Here is a 16,878-nt window from a genome sequence, read left to right on the forward strand (position 1 = left end):
AGCGTATAATTAACAACAGCAAGTCATCAAATCAATACATTACTTCTAGATAATTATGAACTTCTTCTCTGGTCTGTCTTGCTTATACGCCGCCCGGCCACTTTCGAACATGCCCACACGCCTGTACAGCGTCGGGCCAAAAAGATCAACAGCAGGATTCTTCTTATTCTCCTGCTTCCTATCCACTTGTTGCACTACTATTCCCACAAAGTGAGGTGTGTTGTACGGTTCAACAGTCGCGAGATCTAGATACCATACAGTTCCGTTTCTGTCGTGGGTGTACGGTCTATCGTCGATTTCAGATTTAGGCACACACGCCGCTGGCCATTCGGCAGCGCCACACACTATTGTCAGCTCCGCATACTGCAATGCGCCATTCGGGTTTCGCAAGTCCTTTGGGACTACTCTGTAAGATATCTTGCTCTGGGCTCCCCATGCGTAGGTCGACTTGCGAAAGCTTACGGCGTGATCCCTGGAGACCCAAGACCATGAAGGCCCCACGTAAATGTCATCTATGGGATGGCAGTCACCCCGTTCTTGACAGTCAATGTCTGGCTTCCATAGGAGATCGACGCCTAGGGACTTTGACCACAGACCTGCGACGTAGACTCCGACATCATACACACCCAGATTCTGAAGCCTGATAAACTCTGCCGCAATGCCCGCTAGGGCCGTGAGTTTATCTGACTTGGTAGTGAGGTGACGATTTTTCGAATATTCGGAAAGAACGTCGTACCATCGCTTCACTGCCCAGCCCGGCTTATCAATATACTTCGTCTTTTCATCTCCATCTTGATCATTGACAGGCCATGCCGCCAGCTGGGAAGTCCGGTGTACGAAGCCACCATCGGCCCGCGCAATACGTTTCGCGCACCTCAGCGTCGAGCGACCTCTATATGCTGACGACACAGAGAGTAATCGAGGGCTGAGTAGGGATTCTTGGAGGGTCCATCCTCGGGTGTGTAAAGGCTCAGGATCTGTCTTCTGAGCAAAGGCTTCTGATATTTCGAGAATCAGACACTCGGGTGTAAGTAACTGTTCACTGTCTGCCCGATAGAGAAACAGTCTCGTCACTTCAGAGTCTTCCAACGGAGGACTCAGAAGACCATTGTTGGATCGCGGAGACATCCAACCTTCGCCAGCGGTAGCAGCGGACACGACGGATATCGTGCACACCGCCGCTGAGTAGATGGCAGCCATCTTGGCGAGTTCAATACTCATGTCATTGTCTGAGTCCTGGATGATGCAGTACGCATCCACCCAAAGATATTCGAAGCCCAGAGACAACGTCATAGTCGCTGCGTCAATAACTGACTTTGAAAGGGTAGAGACTGGGATCTGCTTCTTGTACCTTGGGAGACGATCCATCGTCAACTTCCCGGGTTGGTCGCCTCCCCAGCAGTAGCTTAGGCAAACATAGTCGATGTGCTCTTGTGCAGCAGTATCCGACCGCTCTTGGAGACTGATGACTGGGCAGGACGTATGTCCCGAGACATGAAGAAGTCGCCTAGGCTGTTCCCGAGTGGTTGTGGCTCTGCACTGCTTGTGGTTTATGACGCAGTCCTGTATCTTTTCGCGGAGAACGCGCCCTTCCTCCTCTAGACTCTGAGCATTTGGAGAAGAATAGTTGCCAAATTGAGAGTCTATGAGTCTGTTCCTTGGCTCTCTATCAGTTGTTACCATCTTCTGATCTGGAATTGAAGGTAGTCTCGAGAGGAAAACTAGGTCCTGGTCGGCGGGGTAAAGCCTGAAATAACAATGTCGCGAAGGGAAAAAGTAATTCCTATCTGTTCTTGGAAAGCTTATGCTGCACCAGCCAGAGGGAAGCGCGAAACTAACGTCGAAATCCGACGTAGATTCGATGTAGCTTGCCTTCCAGACGGCTTTCGAAGCTTCGGGATCTAGGAAGACGTGTCCAATTTGGTCATCTCTGACCCTCGGTTCAGCCTCCGTGATAGCAGCTTCTAGCAAGGAGCAAAAGATGCAGCCCCCGCCCCGGACGCTGTTTTGGATGGACTCAAGACTTCGGCGAAAGGTTCGACTGATACGTTCATGTTCGCAGAAGCAGTATTCGGTATCGCCCTTGGAATATCTTCGACCGCAATTCCATCGATGCTTCCATTGTAGTTCAGACATGAGTGAGAATGTCTCTTTGCTGAACACGGTATCCCAGCACCATTGACACAGCATTCCACGTGGTCCTTGTAATCCATCGGACATGGCGAGTAAGTGACTGTTCAAGTCGTTTGGATTTACGTAGAGACTTGATCTAATGGTCGTGAGTCGGACTATGGGAGGCAACAACTGAGCAAGAACCACAAATGTTTGTCGAGATCAAGCTCCGGTGGGGACATTGAGACAATCAAATCCCTCATTGTGGAAGCTCGGTGTTACGACCCGTTATGCATGGATAACAGTTGACCGACCCACTTGGGCGTCGGGCGGCTAGGACAGGACATTTGTACTGCAGGATCACGGGAACAACAGGGACTCACTCGGAACGGAAGAACTATGGTACAAAGTCACGTGACGATAAGATAAGAGATTAGATCCGAACGCCAAGGATACGGAGGCCGTACTTCACAGAGACGGGCTCCGTGTTACGGTCAGCTATCCGACAGTAGGGTCTGCTAACAGAAGCTGGGGATTGAGACGTAATAACAGTACACTTGGTCGTGGTCTGGGTCGTAGGTTGTAGGCTGTAGTAGATCGGTCTTCAGAGGCTAAGGTGATCAGTCTTAGACTCAACAAGTAATTCGCAGTGAAGGTAAGCTGAGAGTATCCGTGAGGATGAATACTAAGTTGATTGCTGAAGAGCTATGGAAGTCTGACCATGAGCCAGGCTCAGGGTCATACTATATACAAGTCTAATTCCGAACATGTTCCTTTGTACCTTGGGTCGATCTGGATCATTCTGATCCAGAATGATCGTTCGGCCCCCAAGTCGTGTTGGATCATATTGATCCAATATGATCGTTATCTTATCGTCACGTGACTTGGACCATAGTTCTTCCGTTTACCGAGTGAGTCCCTGTTGTTCCCGTGATCCTGCAGTACAAATGTCCTGTCCTAGCCGCCCGCTGCCTAAGTGGATTGGTTATCTGTTATTCCTGCATATCGGGTCGTAACACTCCGTCAGAACAAGGAACGGTAACAAGGACAAGAGGTACTGTTCAGGACTTGTATATAGTATGACCTGAGCCTGGCTCATGGTCAGACTTCCATAGCTCTTCAGCAATCAACTTAGTATTCATCCTCACGGATACTCTCAGCTTACCTTCACTGCGAATTACTTGTTGAGCCTAAGACTGATCACCTTAGCCTCTGACGATCGATCTACTATCAGCCTACGACCTACTACCCAGACCACGACCTCAGTGTACTGTTATAACGTGTCAATCCCCAGCTTCTGTTAGCAGACCCTACTGTCGGATAGCTGACCGTAACATGCAGCAAGGATCTATATGCAGATGTTACGAGCGGGTCAGGGCAACCAACTGTGGCACAAAGCAAAAGCTTCGATAATGACAAATCCGTTGTCATTGTCCCCTGTTCTGCACTATATAGTTACGAGCCTACAGTGACCAACTGTAGCGGTCGTAACAGCAGAGTACCCTTCTGGTCAGTGGGGACTTGCGTGAAGTGGCTTGATTAATTTAGCTGTCACGGTCTATGGACCGGTGTTCGGCCTTCGACAAGACCCTCAGCCACGACTCATTGGACCCACCAAATCCAATGGCGCATTCGCTAGAAGGTTCCAGGAATATCGACAAGGTCAATGGCAAGGTTATAAGAATGCCCAGGAAATAGGGAGGATACGGTTCTGTTTCCTGTTCTTCAAGAAGATCATTGTACTCGTAGTAGTAGGCTAGACCAATGGCATCGACTTTGTCCTAGACCCTTACATTAGCTATGAGCGCTAGGCGCGGCTAGCTATAAAGTAGTGTAGTGTTACGGTCAGCTATCCGACAGTAGGGTCTGCTAACAGAAGCTGGGGATTGACACGTTATAACAGTTTACTGAGGTCGTGGTCTGAGTCGTAGGTCGTAGGCTGATAGTAGATTGGTCGTCAGAGGCTAAGGTGATCAGTCTTAGGCTCAACAAGTAATTCGCAGTGAAGGTAAGCTGAGAGTATCCGTGAGGATGAATACTAAGTTGATTGCTGAAGAGCTATGGAAGTCTGACCATGAGCCAGGCTCAGGTCATACTATATACAAGTCCTGAACAGTACCTCTTGTCCTTGTTACCGTTCCTTGTTCTGACGGAGTGTTACGACCCGATATGCAGGAATAACAGATAACCAATCCACTTAGGCAGCGGGCGGCTAGGACAGGACATTTGTACTGCAGGATCACGGGAACAACAGGGACTCACTCGGTAAACGGAAGAACTATGGTCCAAGTCACGTGACGATAAGATAACGATCATATTGGATCAATATGATCCAACACGACTTGGGGGCCGAACGATCATTCTGGATCAGAATGATCCAGATCGACCCAAGGTACAAAGGAACATGTTCGGAATTAGACTTGTATATAGTATGACCCTGAGCCTGGCTCATGGTCAGACTTCCATAGCTCTTCAGCAATCAACTTAGTATTCATCCTCACGGATACTCTCAGCTTACCTTCACTGCGAATTACTTGTTGAGTCTAAGACTGATCACCTTAGCCTCTGAAGACCGATCTACTACAGCCTACAACCTACGACCCAGACCACGACCAAGTGTACTGTTATTACGTCTCAATCCCCAGCTTCTGTTAGCAGACCCTACTGTCGGATAGCTGACCGTAACACGGAGCCCGTCTCTGTGAAGTACGGCCTCCGTATCCTTGGCGTTCGGATCTAATCTCTTATCTTATCGTCACGTGACTTTGTACCATAGTTCTTCCGTTCCGAGTGAGTCCCTGTTGTTCCCGTGATCCTGCAGTACAAATGTCCTGTCCTAGCCGCCCGATGCCCAAGTGGGTCGGTCAACTGTTATCCATGCATAACGGGTCGTAACACTGCATTCGCGGCATCGACTGTGATTTGCTCACCACCCTGGTGTTCACCCCTTTATTGATGCCGAGGTGACTTCCAACACTCTTGGCATCACATATCACATTGGTCAACTTGTCGTAGATGAACAGGTAATGTTGAGAAAAACTCAAATAGCATGAGCAGAAGAACAGCAGCTAAATGCGTCACTGAGCGAGACCATTCCCAAAAGTCCTTGAAACGAGAAACACGCCCTGCCCGGGTATAAATTATCGTTCTGTATTCAAGGCATCTGCCACTGTAGGGACTCAGAAGATTAGCCCAAAGCCCCCCTGACAATATCCCGTCACACCTTCCCAACTGGAGTATCAGGAGGGCAAGAACCCCGCAATCGCAGGGATTGGGACCAATAGAAGCCCGGAACAGCTTTGTGCCAATAACAAGGATTCCACTCAGTGCGGGTGATAGGCTGGGCTGATAACGCAAGTGATCTTGGCATTCAAATGTGACTATCATAGCGGCGCGATCATCCCGTGAGAGAATGCTTTCTCTGCTGGTTTTCAGAAGAACTTCACATGCCAACCATGGAACTCTCCCCATGGCTGTCTCTTCGGTGATTCAAATGGTTAGATTATCCCACTATGCGTGACGACCCTCGTTTGAAGTCACTCTAGTACTAACTAGATTCTCAAGGCAGACGAGGATTCTGGCTCGCATCCCGTGCGTGTGCGTATGGAGAATTTCATCCGACGGAAGCAAGAAGAAATAATTTCAGCCCTGGAGGCGGTTGACGGAACCAAATTTCGCCTGGATGAATGGCAACGACCTAATGGTGGCGGTGGCGGCCGTACATGCGTCCTACAAGATGGCCATGTCTTTGAGAAGGCCGGAGTGAACATCAGCATCGTCCATGGCAAGCTCAACCGTAGCGCAATCGATGAGATGCGGCAGAACCACAAAAACATCGTCTATGACACGGATGAGCTGGAATTTTACGCGCTGGGGCTGAGCATGGTCGTTCATCCTAAGAATCCGATGGCACCCACGGTTCACATGAATGGGCGCTACTTCGAGACTGTTCACGACGGCTCTGCGCAGACCGCTTGGTTCGGCGGGGGCAGTGATCTTACGCCAAGCTATCTCTTCGAGGAAGATGCGAAGCATTTTCATGCGACCCTCAAGGCAGCGTGCGATGAACATGACGTCGGTTATTATCCCAAGTTCAAGAAGTGGTGCGACGAGTACTTCAATATTACACACCGCGGCGAAAGGCGGGGAATAGGTGGTATCTTCTTTGAGGACCTCGATGAGAACTTCGGGAATCCTGAAGAAGTTTTCGCATTCCTCCAAGCAACTATGAATGCGTTAGTGCCGGCCTACGTACCGATCGTGGAGAAGAGGAAGGATTTATCATTCAATGCGCAAGAGAAACAGTGGCAACAGATTCGGAGGGGAAGATATGTCGAATTTAACCTCGTTCATGATCGTGGAACAGCTTTCGGCTTGAATGTGCCTGGCTCAAGGGTTGAGAGTATTCTCATCAGTCTTCCGGTCAATGCCCAGTGGCTCTACATGTTTGACGAGCCTGGCCCTGATAGTCGGGAGGGTAAGCTTGTTGAAGTGCTTAGAAGTCCTCGAGAGTGGGTGTGAGGTTGTCGAAGCCGTTGACAAGAGACGAAATTGGTGCTTTCATCGTCATTTCCTCTACTAGGTATGGGCCGCTACTGGCGACTTGCGGGACTTCGCAATTGCATTAGTTGGAGTTTTCGCCATTAGATGCCCTGCGAAAGATGAAACGCTCAATCCTTCTCCACAGTCCTCCTGGGTACATTTTTGAAGCAATCTGATGATGGTTGGCAAGTCGTTTGAATTCTGACAGGAATGGGACAAGCTGCACGTGCTTTGGAAGATCTATACAAGAGATAGCTTGGGTGGCTTGATGCATGCACATCAGTCTGAGGCTTTCTAGAATTCTTTTACTGATGATCGTAACAATCCTAGTATCACATGTAATCAACACTCTACTAGAGCCCCTCCCTATGTCAACCAGCCCATCAAATTTCCTTGACATTCTCTACCTCCCACACCGCGCCTTTGCACTGAGGCTGTCTGAATCTTCCCGTTTTGCCTGCAGAACAGTGATACAGGAAACCGTACCCGTCACACGCGACTAAGACAGTTGAGTCAACCTTCCCAGCGCGGAGGACAAGCTGACTCTGCTTGTAAACGACGGAGGTTCCTGAGCCACCGCAGAAGTAGACGTTGTTTTGTTTCAGTTCGCAGTTTGACACTCTTTGGTATGAGTTCGGCTTGCCGTTGATGGTACCTTCACCGCAGGCCGCGAGGGCCTGGCCAGATAGCAAGGCCGTGGCCAAGATGGAGAAGTAAGGAATTTGCATGTTGGCTAGGTGTGATAAGGAAAAGCGACTGTGTGTCATATAGTGTTAACATGCAGTCCAGTCCAGACTTTTTTTAGAAACGTCGGAATGCGTACTTACTTTGCGCGAAGTGGAGGTAAAACTAGGCTGCGTGGTGATTGAAAGGAATCAACAGATATCTTGCAACAGTTGAGTATTTATTATTTCTCCCTCCACTCGTGCTGCTCGGCATCGTCGGTAGGCTAACATAGCAATTGATGAGGTCTCATCTCGCCAGATGTCAACGAAACCTTAATTGTTCCCAAAAGCAAGGGAACCTGAGTAGCGAAGCGTATTCTCGCAAATACTAACTGAACAATCCAGGTGCCTTGCGCTAAAACGTTTGATCAACTAAAACATTAAAGACTCACTAGTCACATTCACTGGTGCAAAGATAGATCAACGACACCGCTAAACCTCTGAAGTCAGTGTCTCAACAGTGAAAGACTCATTGACCACCTTAGTAATAAAAGGGGCGCGCTACATCAATCAAGCCATGATTCAGTCACTTGCGAAACTAAGGTGTAATCTTGGACTTGAGCACGTAGGGATCTCAGCCCAGAACGGAGAATTCAACCGCTTGCAGCTAGGGCGCTCACGACACCATGCACGTGCAAAATATCGTTCATGGGACATGCACAGAGGTGCTGCAACTACATTTCTCTCGAATTGATCTTACATATTTACCTATATGACAGAAAGACTCTCTGGTCAAATTTCGTAAGGATCTCCGAGTCACGATGGGAGTACTTGCAGCACAGCATCAAAATCCTCTTTTCTAGTAATTTCATCTATGAATGCAAGTCTAAATATTTTAACACAGTAAGGGCTAGCTTCAGCCAAAATGTCTACGTTCAGTCCAATCTAAGTAAGATCTAGTGTATGCTGTTAGACAAATCTGCCTCTGAATTCCATGATGAGATAAAGACGTCGATGATCCCTTCCATCTTTTTGTACAAGTTGTTTCTCTTCGCCTTAACACCGTCGATTTCCTCGTACGAAAGTCCGTAGTTGGATTTGGCGGCCAGGTTATCCGATACAATGTGTAGATACCCAAATTCAACTCCCACTTCGTTTGCTGCTCTTGCCATGTGTCCAGTATCGCAGTCAACCCAAGTTGCCGTATCTTTCCAGTCTTGAAGCCATCCCTTGGTTTCACGAAGTGGTGAATCTACCGTTACGAGTCGTCCTGTAGCGACCTCCGGGAAACGAATGAGCGATCTTTCGAGCGGACTTTTCCATGTGACGGAAGTATCCTTGTCGAAGTAGGCTTCATTTCCAGTGGCAATGTATTCATTGGGGGTGTATTCCCCGGCCAAAGCCCCCACCTTTCCTACATAGAGGGCGCAACTGATCCCGGAAAACTCCTTCAAAGCGTGAACGATCGCGCTTCCGGCCTCCCCCCACAGACCTTCTTTGCAACCGAGGAGAGTGACAGTCCTTCCAGTGGGAGAAGTAAACTTCTGCCATGCGAACAAATCATCTGTTTCTTGACTTTCGCTAGGAGTCTCCCACCATCGACCGGGCGGAAGATTGGGAAGGCAGTGCACTTCGCCGAAGATCACGATGTCAGTTGGTCCAAGGACCCGCAAATTTGACTGTTGGAAGGTCTCCAGGGGTTCCGTGGATGCCGGCGGGATAGGGACAGAGCAGTCACTCTTTCCTTTAAAATACAGGTATGCGGCAATTACGATTCTGTAATGCTCAACGAAGCTCTGAGAAGGGAAGCAACACAAGTCGATTGTGTCGTCGTCTATCACCGCCGTTGGACGCTGGAAGTTGAATGGCCGTGCCGGTCTATCCGTTTCCCACTGGGCTTTCAATGCCGGCGGAGTCCGTCGTAAAGATCCTCTTATGCGAATTTGCCGCCATTCTCGGTCCGGGCTCTGGATGCATTGGTGAACTCTTTGAAATACATATTCCTTCAAGGCGCTCCCCATAGTGTGCAACTCTGGGTCGAAAATTGATGGATTGAAGGGCGTCATTGTGTGTTGAGAGCAGTCGCCGGTGATGTTGAGTCATTTGGTGAGAGGAAAACGTCGACGGTGCTTTTTTTGAGCGAAAGGGCCATCAGGTGGACGGACTGCTTACCTACAACCACTTTTGGGGCAGCCACTCCGCTCTCAGTATGCCTCATGCAGCTGCGCCCGCTCAGGCCACATTTTCAAATGAGGGCCCGGCCAATCATATCCATGTCGAGTACAACGCGGCATGCATCACTTACAGGCCTGTCTAGGACCGATTGCTCTACTTTCCCAGCCGCTCTTTTCCCGATGCTTGCATGGGGTTGCCATGACCCAGGGGTCGCAGCCTTCCCTCGCCGACAAAATGACCACACATAAAAGCGGGCGATGCCCAGGCATTGCTGACCTGTTGGCCCTTTTTTCTTGTCCTCTTTTTTCGGTTTTGGTAATCGTCCACTTTCGTTCTTGCGCCTCCGAGGTTCATCAGGCCTGCCTTGGATAGCCAATCACAACCAGGCAAAGTCGTCACCCTGCAGCATGTCACAGGACGATGTCGAACACAATGGCTATGGCCAGCCTGATGCTCACAAGCACGAAATTCACCGATTTTCGGAAGAAAGCCCAGCCATTTCGAGCGGTAAACCACAGCGGTCGGTGACAAATGAACCAGTACAGACAGAAAATCGTCAAGGTCCCACTAAGGGCATCCAGTCAGGATCAACAAATGCATCGGGTGCCTCTCAATCATCGGCGACCCAAATAAACGAGATCCATCCCGAGCCGGCTGTCCCAAAGCCTTCTCAGAGCAGCTCTCCCAGACCCTTGGAGTTCTATTATCTTTCCATCAGGTAGCTGATTCATTAGGGGTCCCCACTATCACACGTTTCCAAACTTCCTAACGCATGCGGTATGCAGAGAAGGATCAGACAAAGCGCAATCGGGCCATTTCACAGAGGAGACCTTGCTGAGCTACCAGGTAAGGCATCTTGTCTCAGCCGATTCGTCGCTACTAGTTGACTTTACAGTTCAAAACCCCTTCCGAGAAATATGTCATGTTAGATTACATTACGACATGTTCGATCTTCTTCATAGTACTGACCTGAATACGTAGCTTTCTTCCCCGGATCACAGATATTCTCAAGTGTAGTTACGGTCTGTCGGACAGTTTCAGTGACCGGTTGATCGAGAAATTCAACATCGACAAGTTTTTCTTGTCAAACACTGGCTACGAATCTAACGGATTCTTTTTGAATCATCATTTCAGAGAACATGGTTTGCTCTTACCGACTGCAGAAGTGGTATGTTCATTTGACTAACATTTCAATCTGTAGCCTATGGTTGCCGATTTCTTGTCAAAGAACTTCATGGCATTGAGAATGATCCTGACAAAAAGGTTGAGAGAAAAAAGACGCTCACAGAAACGCGTGATTGGGTCCACGCCTTAGTTGGATATCCTAGCAAGAAAAAGCCCGAAGGGGGCATGCAGTCAACCTCTGACAAGACTATTCATTCTCTTCTCTGGGATCTCAGATACACGATCCTAACAGACAGCAAGTGGACGAGCGAAGGACTGACCAATACCGCACTTGATAATCTTCCAATGGAGAAGACCCCTTCGCTTCTCTATGAGGATTTTAAGGAGTGGTTGGAGACTAACAAAGACCAATTTCCGAAGTTTAGACAAGACGAAACAGATGATGAGAAGAAGAAAAGACTGGACCTTTACGAAGTAATTGATGAGATATTGCTTCGCATCTGGCACGCTTTGGATTGCATTGGCGAAAAGAGAGAAGGAGACAGAGTCAAAGACCTTAACCCACCTTCAAGCGAATCACCTTCAAGCGGCACTCCGGGGACATTGGCCAAGTCTGGTACCCATTCGCAACGCGTAGAGCTGCCACCAAGTGGTCAAACGACCCATTCTAAGGCATTCCCAAGACCACACATCAGACGTCCCAACTGGACTAATAAGATCAGTCACCGATCTGAAGACAGGCCCCGCAAAGACAAAGAAAACCCAAAGGCCGAGGAGCTGAGTCTCTACCACTGGCTATTCTTATCATTTTGGACTGTCGACGGAAAGAACGGGCAAGATGATCACCAGAAGAATGCAGGCGGGGGGCAATCTAATGAAGAAGAGCGAAGCCAGAGGCGTGCTGAGGTTCTCCTTTGCTTTGATGACGCAAGCGGACTCCGATGGCAGCAGCTAGCAGAGAAGGCATTGGAAGGAAGTTGCCGAGCAGGCTCTGTTACCCCGCAGCCCGTTCTTCTACCTCAGCTAGTGAAGTCGATCGTTCATACGTATGACGATGCTCTTTGGGGGTTCCGAAAGCCTGTTCGAAACATCGAAAAGGTATTTATGGTTTCTATTTTAGTGTTTATGCAGCCAGCTCACATGCTCTTAGCGCGAAGCCACACAGAAGGAGGAAAGCGCTAAGCTTTCAAAGAAACAACAAGAAAGCCAGAGGTTCAACCGCGAAGAAACCTATCGCAACATGCACGAGCTCTCTCGCCATCTGATCCATTCCCAGGAGACTCTGAACGCTGCTGAAACTACACTAGCGGCTATCGCGAAAGGCCCGCAGTGGAAGGATACCAGCCAGGAAGACCTGTTCCAATTTTGCCACAGTTTTGTGATCAATTTGAAACTTCGTGCTGGTGCATTTGTCGACCGACTTGACAACGAGATTGCTTTGGTGGGAATTCTATCCAACAATCAAATAACTAGAGTCCTGCTAACAGCAAACACCTTCTAGGAGTTACACAGGAACAACCTTGACCAACTTGAGAAGGTTGAAGAGTTGCTTCGAGAAAACCGCAAAGACGGAAAAGATGTGACTAAATTTGTGGGATACGCGTCAATCTTATTCCTTCCTGGGACTTTCCTCTCTGTATGCACTCATCACGTCTCTTTAGTTCGATCAAATACAGGTATTAATCATTCACAGGGGTTCTTCAGCATGACCTTCTTCGCTTTCGAAAACGCCTCCTGGCCTTACGCGAAAGATTGTTGGATATGGTTCGCCGCCGCAATCCCAATCACCATGCTGGGCCTAGCAATTCTCTGGTGGAGCCGAACGAACGAGGACAGAGACGATGTGATCTGGAGGATATTGATCAGTATGAATCCTCAGCTTGCAAGGAAGCCAGTGTAGATATAGAGGGATCTTTCGTTTTCTATATTCTCTCATTTTTTTTCGCTCATTAAACTCTTTGGCCATGTTTTGTTTTCGCATTTTCCTCTGTCAAGGTTTCACTAAGCCTAGGTACTTGGCTGCAACTAGTTAAGCAATCGGTTGCATAATATACAACTTCATGCCAACAGGAAGTTCCGTTCGCTAATTTCAATTGAAAGTCTTTGTGTGATGAAGCAATATGGGTTGTCCTGTGTTGATCACCTAATTGTCAACCGTGCAGTCTCACTAAACGAGGCCTCCATTGGAATCTCTCTATTCAGAAGGAGAACGTCGATCTCCCGGTTGACTTCGGAATTGCAATTGCTCATAACGCCAATACAAAAGAGACGCGATCATGTTCATCGCGCGGTGTAACTTTGGGGCATCGGTACGTATTTGCGCGCGCAGGCTTGGGACCAACTAAAGAAGATACCAACTACGGCAATGTTTAACGTGGGCAAGGTCATGGCTGTGCATGTGCCTCAGTTTGATCATGCACATTGGCACCGCATCCTGACTGGTATTTTCAGATATGAATTGTTGGCCGAGGCGGTTACCAATGTCCCGATTTTATGGTAAAGAAAACCACGAAGCATTATGTCAGAGATAGTGAGCTAAAGCCTAACATTGCCGACGAGGCTGGTGGGACCGAGTCTAATGTTGACTGTCGCTCTTGGCCAATAAGTACATCGCTTGTACCTTTTTGCCTGCAAGACAGTAGTCTTTCATCAAGCATAGCTTTGTTGCCAGAACAAAATCTTCCATATTCAGATCAATGTGACGTAGCGTCAATGTTTCTTGCTGTTCTCATTAGTCAAGCTACCAAGTTGGTGGTCTGTTCACCCCGCGGCTTCTCTTTTCCACCTCCTCTTTTCCGCCTCCAGATTAGAAAGAAGCTTTCCCCTTATTTCTCTGGAAGCTCCCCCAAGCCATACCCACCATGAGATCATGAAAACAAGGGTCAGTGGCAATGTGGTAGCCCAGTAAGCCCAGAATCGAGTGGATATTTTCCAACTTTGTTCGTCAAAATCGAAGAAGATGGTGCTGAACAAGGCCTTAAAATAGTTAGACGCCGACTACAAAGTCTTTTGAGGCTTACTAGGCGTTGAGTTTGCTTACAGTTATGAAGGTAGCGGGCAAGAACATCATCGTCATGAGCGTGACGGATCTCATGATCTGACTGTCCATGACTGCAATCAAGTTGTACCCCTGAGTTTGCACTTTAGCAATCTGTACATAGCAATTGGAACAAATAATCCTACCAAATTCATCTCTGCATCCATTCTTTGGCAGTTAGCCTGAGCCCGTCGCCTGAGGTTCTTCATCATCTGCACCTGAAACTGCAGGTAGTCTATCGCTTGTGCTCGGAAGTTTTCCTCCAATTTAAGCTCCTGAAAGTTGACTTCTTGCCTCGTGGCCAGGCGTTCCAGGGTCTCGACACTGACTGCCGCTACTTCTTCGAGATCTTGCGCATGTCTACGAATAGTATTTAGTTCCTCAAACGGAACCGCTGAGCGGCTCTGCATTTGGTCAGTGCAGCTCGGAAAATCCTTTAGGTACAGCCGGCGTAATGAATGAAAGCCGGAGAACGGCAAGGCTCACCCTCTCATGTTTGCGGATCGTCTTGGACATTCTCCAGGTATACTGGTCACAGATCTTGAGGATCTCCTCTAAAAGCAGTTGCAGCAGTGCAAAAGGATCCCGAAACTCAAGAGTGCCTGAGGATGCCAGAGATTCGAACAGGCGTTCCTTCAATTCTCCGGGTGTGTCGATACACAGAATCTGATTGGTACCCTTTGAAGTCCATCGGGTGAAGAAATCCATTTCGTACCACTCATAATCGACACCGCTTTCGTATCTACATTTTTCGCCGCTCATTAAGATCTTTTTCGTCGGAATACGAGTCCAAGTTGCTAGAAAAGCACGATATGTTAGGCGCCTCCAGACTATTGTATCAATAAGATGGAGGGAAGAATGGTTTGTTTCTGCGTACTCAGACTGTCCAGTTTATTAGCTGGTAATTCTGATTCTCCATCCGAAGAATCTTTGATAGAACCCTTGCATCCGAAGTAGCCGTTCAATCCAGCACAAGCTCTATTACTGACGAAGTCCGGGACGTTAAACCATCGCAAGACTTTGCGACGGTGCTCCTCTGACTGGTCTTTCTTCGCTTTTGGTGGGACTGCGTCTCCTTTGAACGAAACTTCATCTTGGAGAAACCTGGGTTAAGCCAGTCAATTACTTTCCGATTCATTTTGACGACATTTGAATTACAAGTAGCATTTCTTCTTAAGTCTGAGGTTGTCATTGAGCAGGTTGACAGGCGCAGGGGTCCATTCCCACGTCTCATCCGTTTCTGGGATACGATCAATTTCAAAGCGCAAGTCTTGTGATTGGAGCCCACGAACCATTGAAAAATAGAACCTCCGCCGCCATTTTTGCGAACGGCTAGCTAATATGTATCGCTTATGTGGTTATCATTCCCTTTGCAAGCCTGCTTTGAACTAAAGTACAGCTCGAGACAGATTTGCCAAGAGTGGGAGCAAGATTAGGGATGCGCATGTGTCAACCATTTCCCGGACAGAATTGACACTGAAAAGAAGGACTTCGACCTTAAATGTCCCTCGTAAGTGCATAATGACAATAAATACCGCATCTGTGGACGGCTGCATTGGGTTGCTCTGCATCGATGGAAAATGCGGGGCAGGACGTACTATCCTTGCTGCGTCACAACAGGTAACCAACTAAATGGAAGTACGTGGCCAAGCAGTTGCTCTGGCGCTTACGGGGGCTTTTCTAAAGCGTTGTGACAGAGAAGGCCACCAGTAGCAAGACCGCGTGCTTTTCGTAACTAAGTATATGCTTAGCAACACGCAACTTTCCTGCAGCTCCGTTACTGTCGCCTGTCAGCCTGCCTGATCACCGAACACGGCTACATGAGTAAACCCGAGAATACGCGAGTGTCGACGCGAGCGTCGAATTGAGTCGAATTGAGTCGAATTGAGTCGAATTGAGTCGAGCTCATTTAGCAATCGGCAATCTAGATGTGTCCCACTAAATTCCCGAGGACTCGGACGGTGTATCGATGCATAATTGACCGGGCTAACAGTATTATGACTTGAATCGACATTATTGATATGAGGACAGCGGATTTCTTCAACATGGCTTGGAGATATTTTCAATCTCCTGCCGCCTAGTATCACTGACTTACTCGAAAAAAAGCCATTGCGGCTCCGTGTACCACGTCCTACTAAGTCCATTGGCTGACGAGTTGACCATAAGCCAGGTCGAATACCATGCGCCATAGAGAAAACGTAAGGCCATTTTCACTCGCAACCTGCGAGTGTTTCAACGTGAGGTACTGATTTTTGCACGTATTTGTCCTCTCTTCTTGGGCATTATGGATACATGTATCGTCTCTCGTGTCTGGAATGAAGATTTCCTCCTCAGATTCATGCTTGATTCTATCTCGCTTTTGCCCCATGTATCTGTGAAGCACTGACCTCAGCCAGCACTATGCATGTCAGCGACAAAAGAAGAGATGATTTTAGCCAGGGGTCACCTAAAAGTTGGGGCTTTTAGGTCATCAACTCCACCAGCGAGGATGAAAAGATCTTTGGCATCCCGAACACTGGTTTGCTTCAGTGAAGGTCTGCCCAGCCCAGAAAAGGCTCTGCTGAGCTAACTCTCAACATGGAAGGTCCTCGAAATACGAGTCGTCTTTCGGACGAGCAGCCGAATGCAGGTTACATTGGGGACCCGCTGGGGCACTGGGAACGCCGATGATGAACGGCTCGAAGCTGCCAGGCCAGGCTTCAGTGGGTTAAATGGGCGGGAACATCGGGGTTTAACTCTAGGCTGCCGCCAACGAACGCCCCACGATGTCACGCCGCATATACGCGATGAACCTCTGCCTTCTCGCCTGCCCATGCAGTCCATCACTTCACAGTCTCAAAGCCGTCAATTGGGTAGAGAACGGATCGGCAATGGAGCCTTGACATTCCAATACGCCCTGTTGGTAAGCGTGGTGAGACTATCGTTGCAGTCTAGCGCGTCAACTGCGTTGAGGACTCAACTCGGCGAGCCAGGTGCTGATCCGCACTGGTATCCTCGCGGCAGGGGGAGTCCTGAGATGGCTTTCAGGTCCGACCAGCAACAACCAACACGATCATGCTTAGGCGGCGGCATGCCGCGGGCCGTTCAGTGGGTACTGGCCTTCGCTCGGTGGATAAGATACCTCCAAGCGAGTGAAGCTATTCCCTCTTCAATACATACCCTCCAGCTTATATGCAGCGTTGGATCGGCTCAGGCGGATAGCTTAACTGAGCCTTACCGACC

The 16,878-nt window shown here is 48.7% G+C and overlaps 4 protein-coding genes across 4 annotated transcripts; 2 read left to right on the forward strand and 2 right to left on the reverse strand.

Annotated features, from left to right (window-relative positions):
* Positions 1 to 45: 45 nt before the first annotated feature.
* CGGC5_v003090 (uncharacterized protein) lies at positions 46 to 1,293 on the reverse strand (the record flags this gene model as incomplete). The annotated part of the gene is made up of 2 exons (XM_032032035.2): positions 46 to 536; positions 597 to 1,293. The coding sequence occupies 2 exons, from the start codon at positions 1,291 to 1,293 to the stop codon at positions 46 to 48; spliced, it is 1,188 nt and encodes a 395-aa protein (XP_031888656.2).
* A 4,288-nt stretch (positions 1,294 to 5,581) lies between these two features.
* On the forward strand, positions 5,582 to 6,633 carry HEM13 (Oxygen-dependent coproporphyrinogen-III oxidase; the record flags this gene model as incomplete). Its single annotated transcript, XM_032020610.1, has 2 exons — positions 5,582 to 5,608; positions 5,677 to 6,633. 2 exons carry the CDS (start codon positions 5,582 to 5,584, stop codon positions 6,631 to 6,633), a joined length of 984 nt encoding a protein of 327 aa, XP_031882125.1.
* Positions 6,634 to 9,901: 3,268 nt separating this feature from the next.
* CGGC5_v003092 (uncharacterized protein) lies at positions 9,902 to 12,519 on the forward strand (the record flags this gene model as incomplete). Its single annotated transcript, XM_066151074.1, has 8 exons — positions 9,902 to 10,212; positions 10,280 to 10,340; positions 10,390 to 10,418; positions 10,476 to 10,636; positions 10,696 to 11,717; positions 11,770 to 12,060; positions 12,121 to 12,255; positions 12,313 to 12,519. The coding sequence occupies 8 exons, from the start codon at positions 9,902 to 9,904 to the stop codon at positions 12,517 to 12,519; spliced, it is 2,217 nt and encodes a 738-aa protein (XP_066009326.1).
* A 1,044-nt stretch (positions 12,520 to 13,563) lies between these two features.
* On the reverse strand, positions 13,564 to 14,976 carry CGGC5_v003093 (uncharacterized protein; the record flags this gene model as incomplete). Its single annotated transcript, XM_066151075.1, has 8 exons — positions 13,564 to 13,595; positions 13,660 to 13,749; positions 13,803 to 13,824; positions 13,875 to 14,060; positions 14,143 to 14,453; positions 14,534 to 14,760; positions 14,815 to 14,896; positions 14,949 to 14,976. The coding sequence occupies 8 exons, from the start codon at positions 14,974 to 14,976 to the stop codon at positions 13,564 to 13,566; spliced, it is 978 nt and encodes a 325-aa protein (XP_066009325.1).
* Positions 14,977 to 16,878: the final 1,902 nt, after the last annotated feature.

This window comes from Colletotrichum fructicola, assembly GCF_000319635.2.
Source record: "Colletotrichum fructicola Nara gc5 chromosome Unknown KSG_Nara_v1_contig02, whole genome shotgun sequence".
Lineage (NCBI taxonomy): Eukaryota > Fungi > Ascomycota > Sordariomycetes > Glomerellales > Glomerellaceae > Colletotrichum > Colletotrichum fructicola.